Here is a 26812-nt window from a genome sequence, read left to right as displayed (position 1 = left end):
TAACAGGCCTTAGATGAAGAATACCTGAAAGTAGATGCCCAGTTTGGTGGTGTTGACCAAAGAAAGATTTTCACTTTTGCTGAAAAGGTATGTTTTTTTTTTAACTGTTTTGCATAAAATTTACTTTAATTTTCATTTTTTGCATTAATTTCATGTTTCAATTGTAATATTTTCAACTCTTTTAATGATATGTTTCAGTATTTACCTCAATTGGGTTATGCTAAAAGAATTCACCTCATGAATCCAATGGGTATGAATAATTTTTGAAATTCATGTTATACTTTATTTTAATGAAATGCTTGCAATAATTTCATGGTTAAATCAATAGTTTTTTTTATCTCTTTTACTTACATATCTTTTCTTTTTAAAATAACTTCTTTTTCTGTACAGATCTTAAATGATTTTTATCTACCAACTATTTGACTACTCATAATAAAAACACTTAAAAATAAACAGTAATTTTTACATTTTTTATCTTCATAATTATTATGATTGTATCCAATTAATAATTTGATAATTTATGAAAGTTTATTAAGACCATTCACTAATTTATGAAAGTAATATGATTTTAATTAGGTGTTTTTTGTCTGTGTAATTCACAACACATCTTTATGAATTCAGTTTAGGCAATAGTTTAATCTAATGAAAAAGAGACTGAAGGAAACTCTCAATATTGGGTATGTGTTAGAGGCAAAAATTGTACAGATGTGATGAAGTCAGTAAAGTGAACCTTTTGGATTAGATGAGAATTGTAAACGTAAAATTTAGGATTCTCTTTAAAAAAAACTTTCAAAAAATTTCTCTCACAACAGCTTTTTTTGCCTTTTTTTAATTATTGCATAATATTTGTAACAAGTCTTAAATATGTGAAATTTTAAATATGTTTGAAGAATTTATGCAAGTATCGGGTTCATTTAATCTTAATTCAGTTAAGCTTTAAATTTTAAAACTTCAGATGCCAACCAAAAGAGCAGTTACTACATTAATAAAAACTTACTGTTAAATTTCTATCTTGTTAGTAGGATGCTGTATTGAAATGAATTTTGTTTATCTATTTTTTTTTTTATGTTTATATAAAAATTATTATTGTGTTATTTGAAAGGTTTTAATAATAAATGGTCCTCCAAAGTCCCCTTTTAACTAGAAATAACTAAATTCTTTGTCCTAATAATGTTGGGAGCCCTGAATGAGTAAACTTGTTTTGTTTTGTCAATATTGTTTGTTCTGGGAGAAAAATTTAATGAAAAAAATTGAAAATGTATACATACATTATCGATATAAAGAATGTAAATTTTTCATCATTCTCTTCTAAGAATAAACCAAAATTAATTTTAATAAATAAAAATTTATTGAATCAGTAAATTAAAATAAAGTAAAATAAGAGAAATAATTAAAGAATAATTTAAAATTTATGCAATTAAGTTTTGTTCGGATGCAAATTTTATGGTTGTCTTAACAAAAATTTATTTAACGAATTTTTCTTAAAATATTTCTGCTATCGTTTAGCTTTCTTTTCATGAATAAATAAGTTGTTTCAAGTGTGCTTTATTTTTTTGAAATTTGTTAAATTGTAGATTTGCTCTGTTATAAATGTATTACATTGTTTTAATATTAGTGCCTGGACTTACTGGTGGTAAAATGAGTTCCTCATTAGAAGATTCAAAAATAGACTTATTAGATAATCCCTCTACTGTTAAGAAGAAGCTCAAAAAGGCATTTTGTGAACCTGGTAATTTAGAAGATAATGGAGTTCTGGCTTTTGTAAAACATGTGCTACTACCCCTCTTCAAAGATGAAGGTTAAAGCCTTTTCTATTGTTTTCAAATTGTTTTTAAAATAGAACATTTATTCTGAAATGTAAGATATTTGTATATCTAATTTTTTTTTTTATCTTACTTTATATTTGCCGCTTAATTTTTTAAAAGAAACTGAAATTAAGAAAAAAAATTCTATAGTTTATATTGAATATGTAAAAAAAATAAAATACATTTTAAGATTCAGAAATTTTCAATTACTCTGAAATTCCTACTTTTTTTCCTTCTCCCACTTTCTGCTGATCACAAATGTTGAAAATTTCAACATTTGTGACAACATTTCAATTCAACATCTTGTCTTTTCAAAACCATTTTTTAGAGTGGTGTCAGAAAAACGAGTGGCTCGTTTATATAAAATGAGCTATTTATGTTTTCGCATTTTGTAACTTGGTTTATTTGTGTAAAAAGTTATTTGACAGAATGATTAAAATTTTACTAAGAGAGTTTTTGTAAGTATTACCAAGCTAAGATTTTTAATATCAAACTTAGAACTGTAATGTACGTTAAATTATTTGACAGAGTGATTAAAATTAAAATTTTACTAAGAGAGTTTTTGTAAGCATTACAAAGCTAAGATTTTTAATATCAGACTTAGAACTATAATGTTCGGTAAATTATCGATTAAGTTCAATTCCATTATTTCTTGCTCCATGTTCACCTATAATTAATTTTATGTAAAGTTATTTTAAATTTCTTTTTTTTATTTAATTTGCATTTTTTTAGATTTTGTCATTCAGAGAAATGAAGAAAATGGTGGAAACACAAATTATAAAAATTATGCCGATATAGAAGAAGACTTTAAAAATATGGTATGTATTTATGTTAAAATATGTTAATAGAGATTTTCAAAATGTTAATCACCTGCATATGTTCATCATATTTTCTTCATGTTGATTATATTGAAAATTTACGTTTTTTAGCAACTCATTACATTTACAGACCCACCGATTCAAGGGCTTTGGGCCTTAGTCTCTGGCTTTTATGTCCAATCTCTGGGCTTCTGGTCACCAATGTATTTTCAAAGTTTTTTCTTTTCTTTCGTAATTGGCATATGAATCGGATAACCTGTGCATAATTTACATACTGCTTTCGAAACTTTGGTCCAGATCAATGATTTTGTAGCTGAAGTAATTCCCATGTAGAACTTTTTTTAAATATTTTGAAATATTAAAATTAAAATATTAATATTTAATTAAAAATTGAGTAATATTCTTTCCATTTCTTTATTTTATTTTTCATAAATAATTTACACCATATCTAAAAGACTGGTATTTTATTAAATTATATTTCCATTAAATGATAAAGATAACTCTGGCTTATGTTTTTGCTGTACTGTACATATTTTCTTCTTTTTATATTTTTAGTAAATGTAGAAAGATTGAAATTTATTTAAAACGATTTTGTTGACATTTTAGAAATTTGATATCTTAGTTAAATTTTACCATTTGAAATCAATTTTACATAATTAAACAAAATACTTTATAATTTTTGTTCCTATTTCTATTCTGTTTAATTTTTTTATAACTTTTCCTAAACAATCAGGAAATCTTTTGATTTTTTTCAAAGTAAGCTTAAATTTATTTAAATTTTTTTCCTGCTCATTTGATTTAATTAATTTTTTTAGAAACTTCATCCTGGAGACTTAAAGGCTTCAGTAGAAACTTATTTAAATAGATTACTTGATCCAATTCGAAAGAAGTTTGAAGATCCAGCACTTCAAAAGCTATCTGCAACCGCCTACCCACCAATTAGTAAAAGTAAGACAGTGAATAAGAATATTTAGAAATATATTCTATCTTTACATGCATGATATAAATTTCAATGATATATTCTGTTTTAACTCTTTTTATTTGAAATTATTTTCAGATAGTCACTCTTAAAAATATGTTTTATTTTTTTTAAGTTATAATTTGATGTTCTTTTATTGATATTAGTTTTAGGTCAATAACATCAATACTACATGGTGCATAGCATTTTTAAAAAGTGCTTAAAGGTGCTTATTTTCTTTTTTTTAAAGCCCTTAAAGGTGTTATTTTTCATGGGCGTTTTTAAAAAGTGCTTCATTTTCCCTTTTCGAAAATGAGATTTTTCTTTCTTTAACCGTGTCCATTTTCACCTCGTATTATGCGAAAGCATGGTTTTTGCATTGTTCTACTCAACATTATTCACAATTTATTCAACCACAATCTATTTCTGCTTACCGTCGTTCCATAACGAAACGCCAATAATTTTACATGTTTGATGAAATACTTAAGAGTCCGCATGTGCATATACTGAGCTGGGTTCAGTGAGATTATTGCACTCTCCTGTGCAACTCTGCTGCATTTTGCAAGATATTCTCAATTTCAGGCTTCATTTTCCACCCTATGATGTCGAAGAGAAAAATCTCTCAATCATTTTATAATGGCTAATATAATCAAGAAAAGAGTTCTTTGTCAGAAACTAGTTATTTTATTATAATCATGCAGAGCCTTTAAAAATTATTTTGCATTTTTTAGTGTATATAGTGTTTAAAAATATTTTTTGAGTGATTAAAAAGTACTTAAAAGGTGCTTATTTTTTGTTGAAAGATTTGGCTATGCACCCTGTACTAATTTTTAACTCTTATGGTCATTGTTACTTTTTTTATTTCATTAAATTTGTGTTTTAAATTTAATAATTTTTATTTTAGGTAATAAAAATTTTATACATTTGTTTTCTTAGTAAATAATCTTTTTCCAAAAGCTAATAAATCATTGATTGAATTGAATTTTTCTGGATGAAATTACTTTTAATATAATAGTGTGATTAAAAAACATTTTTTATGTAAGACTTTTTTTAGTGCTATTAATTTAGTTTCAGTATTGCATAAATAGTAAATCTAGTATAACAGCAGGATCTGTTTAATCTCTAGTTTAAAACTCAATATAATATCTGCAACATATAGGATAAAAGAAATAAATTAGGTCATATTACTTTCATCTAATCTTAAATAGTAATAGTAGTCATGTAATCTTAAATAGGCTGTAATACTTGGCTTTTCTATTTTTATTTCATAGTTTTATTTTTATAGTTCATTTTTTCTATATCACTCTGTCTGTTTTAATTTATTTTTCTAGACATCTAGATCAATTTCATTTTGTTAATTTAGATACATGTATCCAAATATTGAATTACATTTTACGTTATGAAATACTGAACTAAAATTTTATTTTTGAACAAGACTTTTGAAATTGAACAAATTTTATATACTAAATTTGTTTTTAATGAACTTTAAATTTTCTTAAACTATTGATATAAAATATTGTATACAGTATTTTATATCATATGTGTACAGTTGTATCTATAAGTTGTATACAGTTTTCTAATGAATATTTAATTTAAAATTTTTATTTTCTCATCTGTTCAATTTGAGTCCTTATTTTTACCACATTCAATGTTGTAATTTTTGTTCCAATAAATAATTAACCAAAACTGATTTGTCTAAAACAGACATTTTCCTCAAAATCGCAACTAATTTACACTGAAAAGTTTAATTTTTTGTGGAAAGAAAATGAATGTTTATTTGCATTGGATTTTGAGTACATCTTAATACCCATTCACATTCCTGTAATTTCAATGATTTTATTGCATTATAATTTTTTTCAAATTTAGGTCAGTTTTATTTAACCATTGCAATTAATATCAGATTTATTTTCTTATATATATATTTCATGCATTTTTAAATAAGCCTTTAAAGAAAGTCAAGTTTTTAATTCACCCTCATTTGATAGTATAAAAGTTATTTAATAAATTTCACATTAAAAATAAAAGAATGCATTTAAATAACAATAAAAGACAGTCTTTTACAAAGATTTAATTACCTGTAAGATAATACCTAATTGCTTTCTTCAAAGCATGCTAACTATATTTTGCACACTTAAAAGAGGAGAACTTTTGCATGTTTAGCATGAGATTTTCAAAAATGTTGATTTTATATCTGTTATGTTTTTTATTCATGCTTGCAGAAATGAAAAAAGGTATATATTTCTTTGTATTATTTAGTTTGAATATTTTTAATGTAATTTATTTTATGTGTAATATTTTTTCTGTATGCTTTCAGAAGGAAAAATTGTCACCGCTGATTCCCCTATTTCCCCTGCAAGACTAGACATGCGAGTAGGAAAAATAGTTGAAATTCAAAAGGTTTGTAATAAAAAATGTTTTTTCTTGAAATAATAAATGCATAAATAATCAATTCGTTTATGGCATGACTATGGCGTTCTTATCATTTTTAAGATTAATTCAATTAGTCAGATTGTTATAAAACCTTTAGATAAGAATTGTTTTGTATCTTTTTTTCCTTTTTACCTGTTAATATTTATTGACCATTAGATCTTGCACATTATTTTTAATCTGTTGGGCTGAGTTTTCTTTCATAAGTAAACATAAGTCAAATGGCCCTAAGAACCCCAGGCCTTGTGCAATTACACCCTACGTAACCTCCATCTGTAACAATATTTTTAGCTATTAGCTAAGGTAAACCTAGATAACATTTAAATAAATTTTTCAGAAATTTCAATGCCTAGTTTTGATTTATTTGATGCTTTCTTTATGATTATACTTTTTAATTTTTCCAAATTTCAAGGTGTTAGTATTTACCAATTCAGCACCTTTAATGGGTTTTACCCTTTAGCAATGGTCCAATGTAAAAAAAAATTTGGCTATTCTTTGCTCTATTAAACATTCTGTCTTCCGAATGCAGCAGTGTGTAAAAGTTGATATACTGCCTTTACAAGAATATCTAATGCTCAATCGAATAAGTTAATTTAGAGTTTAATTAATTTCCAATAACCAGTTGACTATTATAAAAAAGACTGTTTATTAACAATCGACAATGCTTGAATGACATCAGACTATGTTAGATAAAGTTCACGCTAATAGTTAGTAAAATTGAAATTGACCAACCTTTAAGCTATGTGTAAAAAAAAAAGAATTGTGCAACTTGTGTGAAATTCATTTATTTATAAAAAAAAATTTCTCTTCATAGCATCCTGATGCTGATAGTTTATATGTATCGAAAGTAGATTTAGGTGAATCTTCAGGTCCTAGAACTGTTGTGAGTGGGTTAGCAAAGCTAATACCTCTAGAAGATTTAAAAGATAAATCTGTTGTAGCCTTATGCAATTTAAAACCAGCAAAAATGAGAGGAATTGAATCACAGGCCATGATTCTTTGTGCTTCTCGGTAAGTTTATTAATATTCTTTTATTCATTTTTGCAATTTTTTTTCCTTTAATGTAACTAAACTTTCAAATCAAACACAGTGAAACTTGCCTAAGTTGGCCACTTGTGATGCATTGTTCTAGTGGTCAACTTGTAGAGGGTAGAGTTTTATTTCATGTAATTTTTTATGTGTATTACGTAACATTAATATACATATGTAATACTCATGTAATATTTATGTATAAGTATTTATATAATGCATACATAATCTATATATATTATTTATTTCATCTTATGTGTATAGTTGTATTATGCTACTAGTCAAAATTAAATGTAATTAAATTTTCATTAACATAACTATTTAATTTTATTAAACAAATACTCTATATATCTTATGAAATGAGATTAATTACCAGTATAAATTACAATTTGTTACATAACTTTAATATTAAACTGATTATTTAACCAAAAACAAATTTGCATATTCTGTTAGTAATGTATGCTTGGATTTTATTATGAATAATTTCTTAAAATATCAGTACAAAAAACCTATATGCTATTAGAAAATTCCAAAATATTATTATTTCAGTTAAAATTTATGTTAGATGTACTTTATTGCTCTTACTAAAGCCCTTTTTTTTCCCTATAGTCACCTAACAAGCTTTAAAGTTAGCTTTTATTATTTTATATATTCAGAAAATTTCATGAAATAATGGCAGAGAAAGTTTTCTTTTAATGTTTATTTTCCAATGAACTTACAAAAGGTTTAGAACAGCATTCAATAAGACTCCCAGAGAAATTTCAGTAGTCTTGTTACGAAGGTTTTGCTCTATTTTATTAAATAAGATAAAGTCAATTACTAGTAATAGTGGTTAAGTTAAACATGTAGTCAACTTACAAGTGTGGTAAGCTTCACAGGTTTTCATTGTAACATGAACAAATGAATTAAATGTCATGCCCTGAGCCAAGAAAGGAGATATTTATATTCAAAAATCTAGCATTTATTTGTTAGTTGAATACCCCGAGAAAAAGTCTTAACCCAAAATGGTTACCAAGTTTTTAAATTATTTAGATGGATGTTTTCTGTAAAACTTATAGTATATAGAAAAGCTATAATTCACTACACAATCTATGGAAATTGCATTGATGACAAAACTTTTTTTTTCTTATTCACTTCTTGACTAGTACTCTAGTAACTCAAGTAAAAAATAAAGTTTAGTATATAAAACCATATTTGAACCATTTAGAAAATCTTCAGAAATAATTTTCAGTGTTTTATTTAAGTGAATAACATTAACTTATTGTTCTTTTAAACTAGAACTAATTTGATTTAGTTACATACATAGTTTTCACTGAGTTATTATATGTAAACTATATTTTTACCCAGCTTTTAACATGATTAACTTAAAACCCATAATAAGTTTTGTTGTCAATTAATGGCCTAAAATATATAAAATAAAGTTAATAAAAACTAACAGAAACTGTGTCTTCCTGAAATGTCAGAACTGACTGAAGTGCCACTTATGATCTTCCAACCTGCTAGCACCATGGTTAAGTCACCCCTGTGGTATGAACCTTGTACTAGTTTTGTAATGTAGTGTTAAAAATTTTTGAATTGTGTCGTTAGATTATTTGCAGCAGCATTATTTCAAAGAGGAGCAAGAATCAAATATGTGTGTATTAATGCCTGATTAAGTATTACTACATTAGCAGCTTATTTTTGTGTCTCTATCAATAAAACAGATGACTAATTAGAGTTTATTCATATCAGTGAACCTTTTTCAATTAATATGCCAGTTAAATCACAATCCATTATTTTCTTGTGCCCAGTGTGCCGCTTGTTATATTTCTTCAGCACAGTCAGATTTGAACCATAAGTTCTATGAATCCTTGTTCTTTTTTGGTTATAAAATATTAAATTTCATCTAAAATTTAAAAAATCTGCAAAGAATTTATATCCAATATGTTATTATTCATAAGAAGTTCACCATATTGAGATTCGATTTTCTGTAAAAACCTGAAAAACTGGCAATTATGTAGAACGCTTGTAAATATGAATTGAGTCTCACAATTTTAATTATATCAAACGAAACCTTTTAAAATGATTTCATGGTGCCCATGCTCACATTTCTAAATGCACCTTTATGCCCGGCAGTCTTAGAAGGTTTTCATTTTATTAGTAAATGTGAGTGTATAATTGTAATTTTTGTACTTGTTGCACGCCACCAAAAAAACCTATTTTGTACCACCTTATGACATATATGCCAAAGGTTTGCCATCTTTGATCTATAACAGTTTATGTCCTGTTTACTGCAAATTAGTTCTTGGTCTAAATAAATGTTTACTAAATTAGAAGATTTGATAATATAATTATCCACTCATTAAATGTTTTTCCAGAGAAGAACCAAGAGAGGTTGAAACACTAATTCCACCTGAGGGGAGCAAGCCAGGAGATCGAGTGTTTGTAGATGGCTATGAAAACTCTCAACCAGATGAGCAGTTAAATCCAAAGAAGAAAGTTTGGGAAACCTTACAAGTTAGTAATAGATCTCATTAATAGATCCTTCATGTTTGCCTCAATGTAGCATAATCAGGGGTTTGTCCAAACGTTTTGTGAAAGGTCCGTTTTTCGTGAAATTGTGAAAAAATTACTCACATTCTTTCAACCAGGGTCTGCTTTTATGAATTTGTGCAAATAGGGTCCGTTATTGCAAAAAAAAAACTTTTTCAAGGAGTTTTTAAATTGTAAAGATATACAAGATTATGCTCAACAATGTAAAATTATAATTAAAAAAATTAAATTTTAAAAAATAAACAACAATTGCTGCTTCTAAATTAGAGATGCAACATACAAATATTTGGTATTTAGCCTATACTGCTGAATGCAGAATATTGATTTCGGACAAATAATGGAAGAATCGTCTGCCAAAGACAAAACTTAATTCGTTTACATCCATTGTATCCAGAAAACTTGTTTTCTGCCCTGGAAAGGGTTTATTCGATTAACAAAATAATAATGAAGATAAACAAATTTGTGAAGGGTCCGATTAAAAGAAAAATCATTTTGTGAAGGGTCCGTTTTTAAGTTAAAATATTTTGTGAAGGGTCCGTTTTTATGAAAAGATATTTTGTGAAGGATCCGTTAACGGACCCAAATTTCTTCTAAACAGACCCCTGATAATAGTTTACATTAGTATTTTTTTTTTATCCTAAGAGCTGTTTATTAAAGTTTATTGTTCTCATATTAATATTTAAATTGAAATAAAAAAAGTTTTGAATTGGTATAAGTGATATCATATTGCTACCATACTAAAAAAAAATAACTCAATTAAAATTGTTGCTTATTACATGTGAGAATTTTTTTTCTCACATGTAATGAGCCAATAAGTTATCTTTCTTTTGTGCAAAAGCCAATACATTATGCAGAAAAATCTTGATTGGCTAAATCTTTTTCAATAAAGACTTACCATGCATCACAGGTGAAAAAAATGTTATGTTTAGTTACAAATAACAGTTTTTTATATTTATAAGAAATATTATTTCTGATATGATCATATTATCTCTATTTCGATTTATTTATCTATTTTTCCGAAAATTGACTTTTATATTTACGAGTCTTTTGATTTAAAAACTTGTTTTTTGATCAGAGCTTGCTGTTAATTCAAAGTTTTAATATGCTAGAACAGTGATTCTCAACCACTGTGCCGCGACACTTTTGTGTGCCGCCAAATATTGGAAATGATGCAATAAGAATTTTAATGCTTATTTTATTACGAGTAAAGCTTAAATTTAAAAAAAGTGTGTATATATATATACTTTTCATTATATTTCCACCCTTTAAATGCATGAACTTTGTCGGTGATTGTCTTGTCTCAGACAATCTTAAAATAAGTTAGAATAAGAGGGAAGTGTTTAAATTGTCTTTAACAATTTTAAATAATGTTGGAAATTATAGATAGGAAATTTAATGACTATTAAAATTACTAATTAACAAAGGAAAGCAAGCTAAATATTAACTTTCAAACAGAAATAAAAACTAATCATTGAAGTAAGCTATGCAATAAATAGTTATAAAAACAAATTAACAAAGGATAACTAACAAAAAATAAGCTAACAATTAATAATTAGCAAAAATACTAGTTTACAGGAAATCACGAAAAAATAAGAATTAATGTAAAAAAACGAACAGATAATAACTATAGAAAACAAGCTAACATTTAATAACTAGCAAAAAAATAAATAACTGTTACTAACTAACAAAAAATTAGTCGGAAGAAATAATTAATCCCTTAATAAATGTGGTTTTGTAGTACATATTTTATTTCACATTCAAAATTATGATCACAAACTATTTAACACAGTGTATTATAGGTAAGTAAACAACTTTTAAACTAATTTTTTTTATTGTGTGCCGTCAAATTTCGAAATCGTTAAAAGTATGCCGCCACAAAAAAAAAGGTTGAGAATCACTGTGCTAGAAACTTAAATTATGGCTAGTATGAGCATGTATTTGGTATTCTACAGTGTTATTTACAGTTGTATTTTTTTACATTTTAGCCTGATTTTCGCACTTCAAGTGACTGCACAGCTGAATGGCAAGGGAATCATATGATCACATCCTGTGGGACAATCAAATGTAGCTCAATGAAAGGAGCACCCATCAAATAATAATAAAAGCTCCATCCATTTGACACTCTAATGTGATAAATTATGTATTTTCAACTTTAAAAAATACTTTCTTTTCCAGTATTGTGAAGTTAATTCACCAATAGTTACTTTATTAAAGCTCTTTAATTTATCCTCTATAGTCTGGTTTTAATGAACTCTGCAATGTTACAATGATTTGTATGCCACACAAATCATCACCATTTTTATTTATCTGCTAACTTAATGTTTTGTATATTTTTATGGATTTTGCTTTTAAATAAAATTTAATTTTAAAGAGTTTATTGATTTATACATGATTAAAATGGTCATACACAAATTGGTCTCAAGTTCTAACATGCTAACTTAGCAAAGATAAAGCAATTTTTTTTCTAGAACTAGAACTATAATCAAAAAACTTACATTAAGCTTGTTGCTAAGAAATTCCATTAAACCTGTTAATATACTTTATAAAAATACTTGAACAAAAACTGTACTTTATAAACATTTATATCTCTTTATCTATTTGATAGATTTAAAATTATATCGCGAAAATTATGTAATAAACTTGAATTAGTTTTATTTTTTAGCATTGAAACTGCAATTGATAAAATCTCGCTCTGAGGTTGCTTTAGAACTGTATTCGGTTACAATCATATACAGTCAAACCTTAATATCTCACATTCGAAGGGAGATCAGAAAAAAAAATCAAAATAAAAAATTTGAGATTCAATTGTTAGAATGATATTTTATGAATGACAATTTCTAAGACCAGATTTTTTCAAGTTTTCTCTGATGTAACTTTCAAAGCACTCACAACAAATAATGCTTCTCTGTTTGTGATATTTGATGACAACTCATTAAATATCTTTCTTACTTCAATAGAAAGTATAAATAGTTTGTGTGATATTTTTAATAAATGACTCCCAGATATCTTCTTTTCAAGCCTTCATTTACAGGGATGAGATTTTTCCGCTTTTTAACGGATTTCCGCTTTTTTTACTTTTATCTCTTAAATTTCAGCTTTTTTTTTTTATCAAAAATTCAGATTTTCTAAAAATTTCACATTTTTTTTTTATAAGTATTTCGCTTTTTCAGAAAATTCACCGATTTTCAAAGAGAAACAGAAAATTCAAACAATCCTTTCTCGTTTTTGCTTATTTTAGCTATTTTCTCCCCTTTTACACGCAGCAGATAAGATTTTGCGAATTTTTTACCCGCCCTCCAGATAGATCCGATTTTCGCAGTTCAAACGACGCTGCTTCTGACAAGCCTTTTAGAAGTCCCAAAGCTTGGAATCTGCTAATATCTCGATTCTTATTCACACGATTTGAATATCAAACATAGCTTTTCATATTTGCTTGTTGCGATCCTTATTCACGCGATTTGAATATTGTACGTTGCGATTCTTATTTACGAGATTTAAAAATCCGATATTAGGATTCGTATTTACGCCTTTTTAAAAACCTATGTAGCGATTCGTATTTACGCAAGTTTAAAATTCAATGTCTTGGTTTGCTCATGCGGTTTATAATATCAAGCATTGATTTTCGTATTTATACGTGATTTTAAAATAAGGCATTGGGATTCGCTTTCACTTGAATCTAAAAATTATGCATCATAATTCTTATTTATGCAATATAAAAATTAAGCATCATGATTCGTATTTAAGTGATCTAAAAATTATGAATCGTGATTTGTATTTACGCGTTTTAAAAATTCTATATCCCAGTTTGTAATTTCTCATTTTCAAAATCGTATATCTAGTTTCATATTCATGTGATTTCAAAATCCATAATTGTTATTCATATTCACGTAATTTTAAGATCAACTATCGTGATTCTTGTAAGAAGTAAATATTTTTTTTTTAATTAGTTACTGTAAAGGTGACTGTTTTTTTAACGACGATTATTAGTATATGCAAGTGTTACAACATCAGAGAAACTGGAAGGGAATACATTCAAAACTTACATTCTGTGCTTGCAAAGAAGAAAAAATAGGACTTGTCACAAGATGTTTGAAGATAGACTAACGACTAAATATAGCAAACATAAAAGATATAGCAAACAAAAGCAATCACATAAAAAGGGATTAAATTTTTTAATTTTTTTTTTTGGAAAAAGAGTTAATTAACTCAACATAAAAATTTTATTTCTAATTGCTGTTATTTATGCTATAAAATGCAAAATTCTTATCAAATAAAAAAACAATTATCTAAACAGTTGCTGATTGTCATGTAATTTTTGAAACTAAAATAGCAATTTTTTTACGTTAAAGAGTTACTATATAATTTCTACTTCACTGTTATTGATATGTTTCAGAGGGCTCTAGTAAGATTAGACTATAATATGAACATAATGATTCGGTCCATCGTTAAAGTTTTTTTTTTCAATATAATTTAAAAAATAATATTACTGATATATTTGCTATAAATCACATAACAGTATTTATTAAAAGAAATGAAATATTAATGTATATTCTCAGTAGTTTTAATTTGCTAAACCAGGTAGTTTTTCAAGTAAGAATTGTCTCTTATGTGAACTGAGGAAAAATATAATGTTTTCAATTGGTAATTTTTATTTTCACTAAATGTTAAGTATCAATGTAATCATTTATATCATAATAGATTAGTACACAATTGTATGTCAACACATTATTTATTACCTTAAACTGTCTGGAATTTATTATTAAAGGGTTGCGCTTGCGTAAAATTTACTATCGTGGAAATTCAGCTTTTTTGCCTTTTGGCTAATCTCATCCTTGCATTTACTATTTTGTTAAAAACCCATCCCCCTCTAGAAGAACTACGGAGAACAAAAAGGTAGGTGGGACCAGGTATGAGATTCTTCCTCAGATCTTTGATATTACAAACATATATATAAACAAAACCAAGCTACTAGAAACAGTCTATCAAAGCTAATCTTAAGATTTATAGATAGATTAAAATTGAGGTCAGGCACTTTTCAATGCCACTTATTTGGGGATTAAACTGATCTTTATATGGTAAGTTTTACTTCCTAACTTTTTCATACTTACAAAATTTCTACTGCTAAAATATCAAGATCACACTAACATATCAATATATAAGTTTTCAAGACATAGGTGTAGTGCCAGGGGGGCAGTATCCCCCAAAATTTTCCTCAACTTCAGAATTTTATTACTTTTTTAAACTCCAAAAGCTACGCCAACTATATTTTAATTTATATATAATTGAACGAGAATATTTTATGCTAGTATTTATTAATAAGTTTAAAAATATTTCAACAATTGCTAAGAGTTTGTATAAATTAAAATATATGGTGTTCAGAAACAAGTTAGAGATACAAATATCTTGTTGATGTTATATTTTCAAGTTAAGTGAAAAATATATTTAAAACTATGTTTAGCTCATTATGTTAATGAATAACCAAAGCAATTCTAACAATATTTTTGTTCACATAATTAAAAAATTTTATAAGATCAAAATCTTATTTTAACGATTCAGGGCTGGTGTCAAGCTAACTTTGCTCTGACCCTATGGCTCTCGTTATTTGAAGAAATTTAATGACTACATAAGTTTCAGATTGATAAATATATGTTAGCATTCTAGTATAATAGTAGGTCTTGCATGAGTTACATCAGATAATCACCGTTTTATTGTGCTTAAGTTCAACAAATAAAATAAAAGAATTTATTATTTTAAAATTATATTTTTAATGCATTTTAAAATAACAAAACAATAAAAAAAATTCAAATACTTTAAAGGCATTGCTTTCAAAGACAACTTTATTATGCAACGGGGAAAAATTCTTAACAATAGTTTTATGAACTTTTTTATATTGAAAAAATAAAACATTTTCTTCAAAATAAAGCTGGATTTAAATAAAAATATTTAAAAAATTTATTTTGAGGTATAGGTCTAGCATGCTCTTTATTTAACAATACATATACAGTAGAAAGTTTGATAACTGGTATTATTAGGACAAAAATAAGTCTCTAAGATATAAAAAAAATTCAATAAATGAATGAACAATAACATTTTGTTATTGGTTAAATGATATCATAAAATTGACATTAACCCATTTTTGGCCAAAGGTGCGTAAACGTACAGATTCATTAAATATTTTTTTATTTTTCTGAAGACATCAATAAAATATTAGTAATTCAATTTAAGAAATTTTCTAACTGCCTAGTTTTTTAAAAACTGAAATGATTATTTGTAAATTTCTTATTCAGATTTACGATAAGGGTACAAGGGACGTTGAAATTCGAATAAAATGACTAAATTTTCAATTTTGAGATTTTACTTCATATTTGAAGTAGGAATCATAAGCTTTAAATTTAAAAAAAATAATTAAAATCTGATCATTTTTCACCGAGATATAAGCTTTTTTAGTATGACCACGCCCCTTTGCAGTTGCATTTGGCGTAAGTTTGCAAAAGAAGTGTTTATATCCAAAAAAAGATTAGAGTTTGGCGCTATTACTGCAGTTGCAGAGTACAATTTTGGTTTTGTTGAGACATAAAAATTAAGAAATCAACATATTTATCAGAGCTCTGTAACAGTTGCTGAAAGGAAAGATTGCAGGCGTGCAAGTCAGAAAAAACGAAAATCCTCTCAAAAATTCAAGGAAGAGAAAAAATCAAGAAAATATAAAAAAATATCATTAGAAAAGAAATCAGTTAAAAAAGAAGGGTTGACATATTCTGCAGGCGAATTTTGAATATTAAATTAAGTATTAAAAGTAATATATTTGAAATATGTTAAAAAATGTGTTATCACATCTTTCTCGTTCAAGTATTGTAATAACATTGTTATTTTGGATTATTTTTCATTTGAATATTATTAAATACTATATAATTTCTGATGAGGTTAATCATAAGTATTTCACACATATTTAACTCATTAAAAATTTATTACTCAAGCAAAAAATAGTGTATTATTGTGTGCAAATTTTAAAACTGGCTTTTTCTCAAAATCAATATTCTGGTAAATTTTGTGTTTTCGAAATGCTCCATACATTTTAATTTTTGTCTGTTTTTAATTATATTTCATCAAATTGCTCGTTATACATGTCTAAATGAAAGTTGCGATGCATTATAGGTTTAACTAGAGTAAAAAAAATTATTTAGTCAGAAATGAAAATTCTTATATAACTATTTTAGTTAAAATTATGTGTTTTTCAATATTTCATAATTGTTTTAAAATTAAATTTATTTAAAAGTTATGAATTATCGCAACTTTTGTTTAGAAATATATTAAAAATCTTGTAACAAAAAATTAACTTCTTACTTTGCTTTTCCGAACAAATGGAGCATTTCAAATATTTCCTTTTTTGGGTATTTTAAAAAAATTAAAATTCAATTTAATTTTAAACTAATTGAACAATCATCACCAAACTTCATGCTTAGTCTGTTTAAGATGCAGCAACTAAGTGCCGTAAATTTTAAAATTGTAACTCAAAAATTGAAAAAAAATTTTAAACGTCCCTTGTACAGATGCTTCATGATGGATTAAAGTTTAAGTGCTCTAAATAAAATAAAGGAAATGTCATGAAAAAAACTAGTGTTGAATGATAACTAAATGATTTAGTCAATGGTGCATATAAAATTTTCTTATTTTTTATAAACGAAATTTTATTTTGTCATTATAAATGTAATTTAAGCATATTTTAATGAAAATTCCACATTTTATAAAACTTTTATACTTGACCTAAAATAGGTTAGTAAAATAAAATATTTTAAAAAAAGTAAGCACATAAGTTAAACTTTATCTTTCATAAATAAAGAGATTAATCTGTTGTTTTACAGGTGTTTCTTTCAAATATAAGTATTTTCATAGTTTATTCTCCACAACAACTCTAAGTTTTTTCATTAAAGCTGTATTAAGGTTTGTATATCCAGGTGTCTGTCCAGGCCGAATTTACTACCGTTTAGCGGTACGTTCACAAATTCAACTTTAGGAAAAACGGTAGTTTAACAAATTCAATTTTAGGAAATACTTTTTCTTAAAATTTTATTGAAAATTAATTTTATTGAAAAATTAATTGAAATTTAAATCCCTTAAGAAACGATAAATCCATATTTTTGTGTTGATTTTTAAATATAATTTTTAATTTTTCACTAATTATGTCTAAATTTTCACAAAATAGGTACTTCTCAGAAAAACCTAGACAGACCCCTGATATCCTAAACAAAGGAAGAGAAAAAATATTTTCCTCTATATATAAAATTTTTGCTATAAATCACTAACATTAAATGGAAAAAAAGGGTTCTTTTTGAAAGAATGGGTTAATATTGATGATTGTAAATAAGTGTCTAGAAAATAGAGGTCGAGATATTGAATTTTGTACATATAGTTTTAATAAACAAAAAAAATTATACAATAAAAGTCACTAATTAAATTTACAGCTTGCTTTAAAATATATAAATGATTCACAGATATTTTTTTAAAAAAAAATTATGCAAATAAAAGATCTCCGCACAATTTGTACTAATCTTGAATTACGTGAATGGTTCACTTCATTCTTAGTCAATAAAGTAGAATTTATCAGCTTTATAGCATTCAAATTTGATATTAAAAATGAATAAAAGATAACAAATATTAAAAATATGACTTAGAAATTGAAGATCAGAGTGGATGAAGGTTCCAAATGACATTTTTGTGTATTTATCGAAATAGGTTTTAAAGTAGCTCTTGCATGTGTGGAAATAAAAATGCCTTTCATTTACTTCTTGTTTGCAAGCTTCCAATTAGAAAAATCTCTATCCCAAACACTCATTTCATCTGCTTGTATCTTAGCGTTTGGTTTATTATGTTTCCAAAATAAAAAGCTTTCTACGATTGTCATCAACTGCTTGTTGCCACTATGAATCTTCATTCAATAATTTATGGCTCGACTAAATAAAGCAGTCCAAGAGAAATATAAGCAATCTGAATTCTTTTAAAAATGTCATTTAGGATTTTCTCCCACCAAGCTCTGCAATAGTCAAATGGATATATCATCATCAGGGACCAACAAATCTCAAGCACCAGGTCGCCCAGGCGACTAGAAAAGAACATACCCTTGGCGACTAACTTACTTTTTTAACATATGGACACCTATGTTTACATTTATTATAAGCAATTGGATTCATTAGAGAGAGAAAAGTTAAAATTAATCAGTTTTTAAATTTTATCTCAAAGTTTCTTTCATTGAATTATGAGAAATACAATTTAAAAGATTATTTCCTTATTTTTGCAGAATTTGATTTTTTAATTGAATATTTAACTCTCTTACTGTGAAAAGATACACATATGATTACTAAAAAATAGTAAAGCACGTCTATGAGAAGCTAGTTTTTTTACTTCTCTTTTACTTTTTAAAGGGGGCAAATGCGATTAAGTCTCAATAGTTCTAGAAACTGGCTCCAAAACTTTTACAACTTTTGTCAGTCCTTGATCATCACAGGAATCAAAATAGAACTTCATTATCAACATTTTTAAAACTAGATGATAAATCTGCAGGATAACAAAAAATAAGAAAATCCTGCAAATGTAAAAGAAAAAATTAAACTCAAAAAGTCCTATTTTGCAAAGTAAAAAGAGTATAAAATAACACCTAATTTTAAAGAAAATAATAGCAGATATTTTACCCTTTTTTTTTAAAGAATTGTCACATAAGTAAGAAACAGATAATATTTACTTTAATATATTCTATGATGAATCTTAGAAAGTTCTTTAGATTTTTTGTTATGAAAGAAAAAAATATAATCACTGCTAAATAATGAAATAGAAATTTTGTCAAAATATAAAACTCTACTAATTTAATTTTACTGCAATTAACTTGTAGAAGTTAAGCATTCTGTTTCCTTCAAATTGTTAACACCCTCTTATAGTTTATTCATTGAGAAAATGCTGGTCAACTTTCATACAAATTAATTTATAAAAGGGTGTTAAATATAATTATGTGGGAACAGTAAAATTTGCTGAGTGATATTTAAAATTAGTCACTCTGTAATTATTATTGTTTTTATCAGAAGAAAACAGATAAGTAATTTTGTACAAACCAATATAAAATACACCTAATTATTATGCATAATGCATCCACATTAAAAACTTTCATTATGAAACGTGAAGCAAGTTACATCAATTAAAATACTGACTTTCTTAAGTTTAGTGACTCATGGTACTGGGAAAAGAAAGTAAAAATGAAACAAAAAATACTTTATAACTGATATACACAACTTGGAATCATAACTGAGGCAGAGATTATTTGTAAACGTTTTGTTTGCCAAAATTCCTAAGCGCTAGCAGAATCTCTCTTTCATTATTTAAATTCTGATAATTTACAGCAGCAGTGACGATCGCTTTTTGAAATTCGACAGGGTTTGAATCGTACTTTTGCATTATGTTCTTAATGACCCTTTCCAAAATCTTTCTTGAATCTTCTTTTTGCTGCAATTCTTTGTCATCAAGAGTCGTTTTGGATGGTGATGCCATTTCTGTGTCACTATCATCATCCATTTGAGTATCAAATGAGCCAGTTTTTATTGTACCAGTGGCAATCCAAAACAGTTCTTTTTTGATGACATCATCATTTGGAACAGCAGTTTTGAAATCACTTTTCTTCGATAGGCACACAGCATACATGTGTTTACAGCGTGCGCCGTTCAAGCCAAGTGTGCATGAACAAACGCACATATTCATATCGACGTAGTAAGATCTTTCACTTTTCACATTCTTAATCTCATACTGTCCAGATGGAACATTTTTAACAGTTAGATCAGAAGTTTCTCTCATTTCAGCTTGGAATGACGACAGTATGAAGTTCTCCAAGGAATTGTTGATGCACTGAATTATTTTCTGCCGATAGTACGTTTCCATGGTATCAGTGTAATGTTTTAAAAGCTGTAAGATATTGTAAGCTTTTGTCAGAAAAATTTTGTCCTTTAAGACATGGCTTGCCATTTCTATGCTACTAATATCTTTATTTTTGTCCAAAATTTCATTTTTGAAGCAGACAGCCCATTGGTCATTCACATTTTTAATGTCTTCAAAATAATATCTGAAGTTTTCATACTTCTGGGCTGTTTCATTCATGATTATGGCATTAGTCCGTTCATTAAACTCCTCAGCAGTTTTAGTTTGCATAACCTTGTATGCAAGCGAAAACAGCATGCAACGATCTTGCTCCTCAATCCCATTCTCGGGGTTCCAAAGCCACCGCCATAACTCTTGCGACATATTATAGGCACACAATAAAACAGCGCTTTCCGGATATACCTTTTTTAAGCTGTTTTGTAATGGTTCGCTATTGGCAGCCAAAAACACCTCTGGTCCCTGTCTGCCGAAAGAACCGAACGCCTTTTCTGGAAGTATTTCTGCAAGTAATTTAAAACCAGTTGAGAGTATTTCTTCAGAATCAGAAGTCGTTATGACCAAGCCCAGGGGCAGTCCTTCTGTGATGCTATAAGCCGTGAGGACATAAACGTAACACTTACACCTGTCTAAATATCCCGAATTGTCTACAAACACAACTTCACCCGATGCTTTCATGGAATGAGCTCTCTGCATCAATGGTGTTGACAAAACTACAATTATGTTGTCATCCATTGTAACCATGGTAGCACTTCCTTTGGATGCATTGATATCATCAATCTCGTCTTTCAGGATGTTCGCTATTTTAGTATCATTCCAATCAAACTCTTCCAGAAAATTGGCATGAAAATTGGTGAGCCATTCCATAGTTGGGCAAACATAGGCATCATTCAAAACCTCTTCATATTCATCTGTGTATTCTTCAAGTAAATCTCTTTTGTGAGTTTCCAGAGCCTGCTCTAAAGTGTATCCCCCTTTAAACATCTCGTTAAACTTTTGCTTAACTACTGTAGATATCTCCTCTGCAGTCACAGTTTTTGTTTCAATGGAATTGGACCCAATGCTGTGGTTGTGCAAGTGGTAAAGAACAACGTTGCATGGATAGCCAATCACTGCTGAAGCTTGACCTTCATCTGCAGTCTTTGAAAATCTAAAAGAAAAATACTCATTCATATCATTTGTATCTTCTTGCAAAATTATTAATAACAAATAAAGAATTTTATTATTTTTTATATTATTATTGTTTTAAGTTACAAGAATAATAATCTAAATAATAAAATTATAAAAAAGGAAAAAGATAATATAAAATTTTATAGTGTATTAATTTTTATTATGTTATTATTTAAAATACACCTCAGCGAAGAAAAGGAATGCTTTTATATATTTTTAAGGTACTTTTGAATATATTGACCCATGTAATCAATTAATATTTTTTTTTTAATTATAGTAGAAGTTCGTAGCAAATTACAAGAAATTTGCTATTACCACAAGTTTCCATGTCATCATCAAAATGCTAAAAGATACAAAAACTGTATATGTTTATAGCAATTGCTAGGATTCTACTATAGTGATGTTTTTTTAGGCTAATAAATTTTTCTGTTGTTAAAGCTAACAAAATTATGCATAAAAATAATTGTTTTATTTATATCTGGTACCAATACCTGGAAAATAAAACATTAAAAGAACATTTTACATTTCACTACTAACAATTTTTACTCATTACGTTTACAAAGCTAGCGTATGGGCAGCTGACTAAAATATCTTCCTCCTCCAAAAGAAAAAAATTTATTCCAGGGCTCATTTTAAAAGGAGGTATCCTTTTTTTTTACCATATATCTATAATGTTCCCTTTCTTGGCAACATACAATTAAAATTTACATTAAGTGTAATTAATGACATCAAAAGCTATTACACACTATTATATTCCTTTTTTTTTAAATTTCTTTTTAATTTAAAATATATGTATTTGCTTAGAAAGACAAGTTTATTACAAAACTTAGAACAACAAGCATAGCAATTTAAATAAAATAAAAAGTTTGATTTAATCTTACTTGAAATATATAGAAATAATTTAAACAGTTCCATTTGCTAAATTTACCAGTCATACTTTAACGTGTAATGGATTGCTAAAATATTTATAAAGCATAAACTTGGCATTATTTTATATAATTTTAGATTTCTACATAAATTACATGGCACTACCATTTTTTTTAACAAATTTCTAGAAATAACTGAATGACAGTTCAAACTGTAGGTTCATAATAGGACAATTCCATATTATGAACTTATAATCAGAAATCGTAATTTTTATTTAGCTTAAGGTTTCTTTTATAAATATTTATTTAGTTATTTTTATCTGCTTACACTTGATAAAAAGAAAAAGGCACCAAATTAATAACTATAAATCAACAGCAATATTTTCAAGTGACATTAAATTGACTTAATTGTTTTTTAAAATTTTAATTATTAAAATTATGCATAATAATTGATATTTATATTTAATAATTTCAGATAATGGTAATATTTTCTTAATTTATAAACTGGAAGTTGACTTTTTAAAATATAAAAGTGGTTACAATGGGACTGGCTTCATTATTAAATAGTAATATTTACTTAAACATAAAAAAAAGTAACCTAAGTACAAAAACTAAACATTTCCCACTTTAAAAAAAAAAAAAAATTTTAGTAAGGAAAAATTTCAAAAATCAAAACTGTTGGCAGCTTCGTTTTCAGTATTAAATTTAAAAAATAAAATATTAAATAAAAACACTTTACAAGTATAAATGAAATTAATTTCAATTTTAAAAATGAAATGGATGATATAAAACAAACCTGAATTTGGGATCAGCTCTAATGCGAACAAGTAATCTTGCAGGGCAAGCTGACTCATTCTTTGAATGACGATCAGGGGCAGGACCATTAATACAAACATATTCAGCCTATTAAAAATATATCAAGGATATAAAAAAAAAGTGAACATTACTTACAAAAAATAATAATATTTTCTGAACACATTATAGTGATTGGCATTAAATTCAATTAAAAAATAACTCTGAAAAACACAACTTAATTGCTTTTTAAATTTCACCATTTTTATGAAATTGCAAGAAATATTTAATTTTAACATATATTTCAGTTTTTTGTATCTTCAGGTGTGCTTCTCAAAATTTATTACAAAAAATCCGCTGAAGTTTCTTTGGTTTAAATGATATCCTTTGAGTTTAGTATTATAAAAAAAAAATCTTTATATGGTGCCTTTTGCACGTTCTAATGTATCTTAAAGATATTAAGTAAGAAACATTATAAAGAACAAATTTCTCTGTAATGTACTTCAGCATTATAGAAACCTAGAATATTATGAAAAATATGTGAATAAAACAAATAAGAAAGAAAAAAGGTTGTAAACTAGAAAATAAATGCTATTTCATTAGTACATAAGTAGGTTTAAAATAATTAGTCTACAACTAAGATTTCGTGGTTTATGTGTAACTGCCTTAAACTTGTATATTTAGATAAAATATAAAATATTTTGCTTTTAAAATAAAAATTGGTATACTTCACCTTATATGACAACTTTTTAGTAGTTGTTGGATATTTTCTTAAGAGAACATATGAAGCTTGTGACATAACTTCGTGAGCTTTAAGCCATTCTTCAAATTCTTCCTTAGTTGCAAGAGGAATTCTAGCTTCTACAACATATCCCTTACGATTATCATTTTCAATGTCACGAATTGTAAGCAAACGAGCAGGCCATTCAGATGGAAACAATTTCTATAAAAGAGGCATCACAAAATAACAATAGATATTTTTAAAACCATTTGGAAGAAAGATACAAGTAATATATATAACTGATTCACAGCAGAACATGCATTAAAAATTTAAAAAACAGTTAATCACCATGGATAACCTAACCAAGATATTAAATATTCATTGTTACCTTAAAAAAGAAAGGGGGAAAAAACAGCATAATTTCGAAAATCTAAAAAATAAAAATAAAAATTCAGCTTGTGATGATGAAAAATCAGTAGGTTAGACAAACCTTTGGGGGCGCCAAAACTTCAAATTTTGCAGGAACAGCATTTGGAACCAAAATTCGATATCCATTATTTTCTACAAACTGATCATCAGAGAAATGAAAACTACAGAGAACATCCTTTTTAGTCGGAACCCACTTGTCTTTCCTCATAGCAGACAACCACTTTGACAGAAGTTCAGGCTTGGATAATGGAAACCTATCAAATAACTATGTTAAAAATCAAATACTATTTATTTTTTAAAATATCGAAAAATACTACTGAAAAAATATGTTTTAGTGAAGTACAAAAACATAAAATTAGACATAAGATTATTACAAAGTTTAGTAGCTATATAAAGCAGAATAATCCTTACAAAAATGTCGTTGTATTTAATGTGCAAAATAGGACGTGGAATATTTCACTGATTTTATAAAAGCAGAATTTTTATTCATTTTTATTTTTAAAACTTTGTAATTAAAATTAAACACTCATATAAACTTTAATTTAAGTTCAAAATAGATAATTTGTTTAAAATATTTTTTTTACTTAAATCTGATTGGAATACTGAGTTTCTCTATCATTAAAGTGAAAACACCTTTAACAAATCATAAGAAAAACTTAAGTTTAGCCAAACGTTATTTTTTGATGTAAGTAATTTTTATATTTCATTTTTTTTTATGAAACTTTACAATTCAGGCATGATTGCAGAAAAAAAAAAGTCTGAAAATACCTATTAAGTCAAATCAAGAAAAAATAAATAAAAAGTACGTTAAACTATTTTGCGCAAAAAGGAAACATTTAAATTATTTACATACTTATTTAAAGTTTTCATTTTACAATATGCGTACATTGACAGTCCAACAAACTATTTAACTTACATAAATCATGATTAAAGAGAATAAAATAGTAATTGTTGTACCTTTTAATTATGACTAACATATTGATCATATAGATTTAAACTTAAGATACAACATAAGGGAAAGAAAAGATAAGTTAAAATTGATTTAAGCCACCAAATTAAAACTAGGATGTTTAACCTAAAAAGAAAGATTTGAATTAATTAGTAAAATTTAATTTAGGCTAAAATAATGGTCAACATAATTACAGTTTTTAAGTTTATTAATTGATAAGAAGGTTCTAGATTACATAGTTTTAATAATTTAGCAAAAAGTTTGCGAACATGGCAATTATTGAAAAATCAAGACACATATAGTTTAAACATAATATAAATTTAAAACTAAGCTCTTATAGGTTATGATTAAGATTGGAAAGAAATATTATATTTAAAAGAAATTCCTATCCATATTTGACAATGTTTCTCTCAGGATAAAAATTCAAAATGCTACACCATAGCAAGAGTTCTCGTCATAGGGCAGACCAGCACTATCTGAACGAATGAAGAAGAAAAACTTAGCTCGCCCCAACTTCTGCGACTACACTCTTAAAGGTCTCCACTTACTGGATGCAAACCTTTGGGGGAATTCATCTCTTCAAGGGGGAAGGCTATCCATGCAACGGTGACCAAGGACAAAGCCCCCTCACGTTTTATAGATCATGAGACACAACTCCTTCTAAGATTACAATTTTTCACTCAATATTTGGGTAATGAAATTTAAAATAAAAAAAATTTAAAAAACAGATAATTGTATTGTGTCTAAATTTAAAAAATAAATAAATAAATGTCGATATTTCGAGCGTGCTTTAAATTTCCTTGGTAAAAACTGCTACCAAATCATCCCTTATTCTCCCCCCACCCCCTAGAAGAAATATACGTTCCTATTACTGACCGATTAGAAGATTCTTAGTTTTAAATGTGCGCAGCGAACAGAATATTAAATTTTAAAAAACAGTCAAACAGAATAGAAAAAAATATTGGTAAATGAGAAAGGATATTGTGCAGGTAAACAATTCTTTTTAATTTTAAAACAATACAAATGATGAAATTAAAATTGCAATTTCGAATTCTTGATTGCAATTATGTAACGTTCAGATAATTTGGACCTGGTTAATACTAATACAGTGAAACCTGTGTATAACGATACTGTCTATAACGATAAACCTGTCTATAGCGATATTTCCTTGAGGTCCCGGTGAAATTCCTATTTACTCAATGTATTTTTAACCTGTTTATAGCGATAACCGCTTTTCAGTTAAACATGTCTACAACGATAATTTTTCCTCTTTTGATAGTTGATAGTTCTATTCCCAATTTCTATTAAACTCCCAAATCCTTATGCAGTTGTTGTAAAAAATGCATGTGATTGGATTTCTGGAGGGTGGAATTTATTGACACAATCCACCTTCCAAAATTGTTGG

The 26812-nt window shown here is 26.8% G+C and overlaps 2 protein-coding genes across 6 annotated transcripts in view; one reads left to right on the top strand and one right to left on the bottom strand.

Annotated features, from left to right (window-relative positions):
• The window catches only part of TyrRS (Tyrosyl-tRNA synthetase), a 31165-nt gene extending 19221 nt beyond the window's left edge, over positions 1-11944 (top strand). For all 3 annotated transcript variants that reach the window (XM_087164247.1, XM_087164249.1, XM_087164248.1), the window contains exons 6-14: positions 7-87; positions 199-250; positions 1616-1798; positions 2538-2623; positions 3439-3571; positions 5896-5978; positions 6823-7019; positions 9395-9533; positions 11555-11944. In XM_087164247.1, coding sequence (XP_087020373.1) covers positions 7-87; positions 199-250; positions 1616-1798; positions 2538-2623; positions 3439-3571; positions 5896-5978; positions 6823-7019; positions 9395-9533; positions 11555-11665 — 1065 coding nt within the window. In that variant the 3' untranslated portion in view covers positions 11666-11944. The remainder of the gene's footprint in view (positions 1-6; positions 88-198; positions 251-1615; positions 1799-2537; positions 2624-3438; positions 3572-5895; positions 5979-6822; positions 7020-9394; positions 9534-11554) is intronic.
• A 6016-nt stretch (positions 11945-17960) lies between these two features.
• LOC107455224 (uncharacterized) overlaps positions 17961-26812 on the bottom strand; it is a 10799-nt gene continuing 1947 nt past the window's right edge. For all 3 annotated transcript variants that reach the window (XM_043045748.3, XM_071184761.2, XM_071184760.2), the window contains 4 exons: positions 24520-24712; positions 24042-24251; positions 23313-23419; positions 17961-21630 (listed from right to left, as the gene is read on the bottom strand). In XM_043045748.3, coding sequence (XP_042901682.2) covers positions 19872-21630; positions 23313-23419; positions 24042-24251; positions 24520-24712 — 2269 coding nt within the window. In that variant the 3' untranslated portion in view covers positions 17961-19871. The remainder of the gene's footprint in view (positions 21631-23312; positions 23420-24041; positions 24252-24519; positions 24713-26812) is intronic.

This window comes from Parasteatoda tepidariorum, chromosome 5, assembly GCF_982258835.1.
Source record: "Parasteatoda tepidariorum strain Cologne lab strain chromosome 5, Ptep-v5.0, whole genome shotgun sequence".
In the NCBI taxonomy this organism is placed as follows: domain Eukaryota; kingdom Metazoa; phylum Arthropoda; class Arachnida; order Araneae; family Theridiidae; genus Parasteatoda; species Parasteatoda tepidariorum.
Note: the sequence above shows the minus strand (reverse complement) of the source record. Positions and strands in the feature narration are given on the sequence as shown.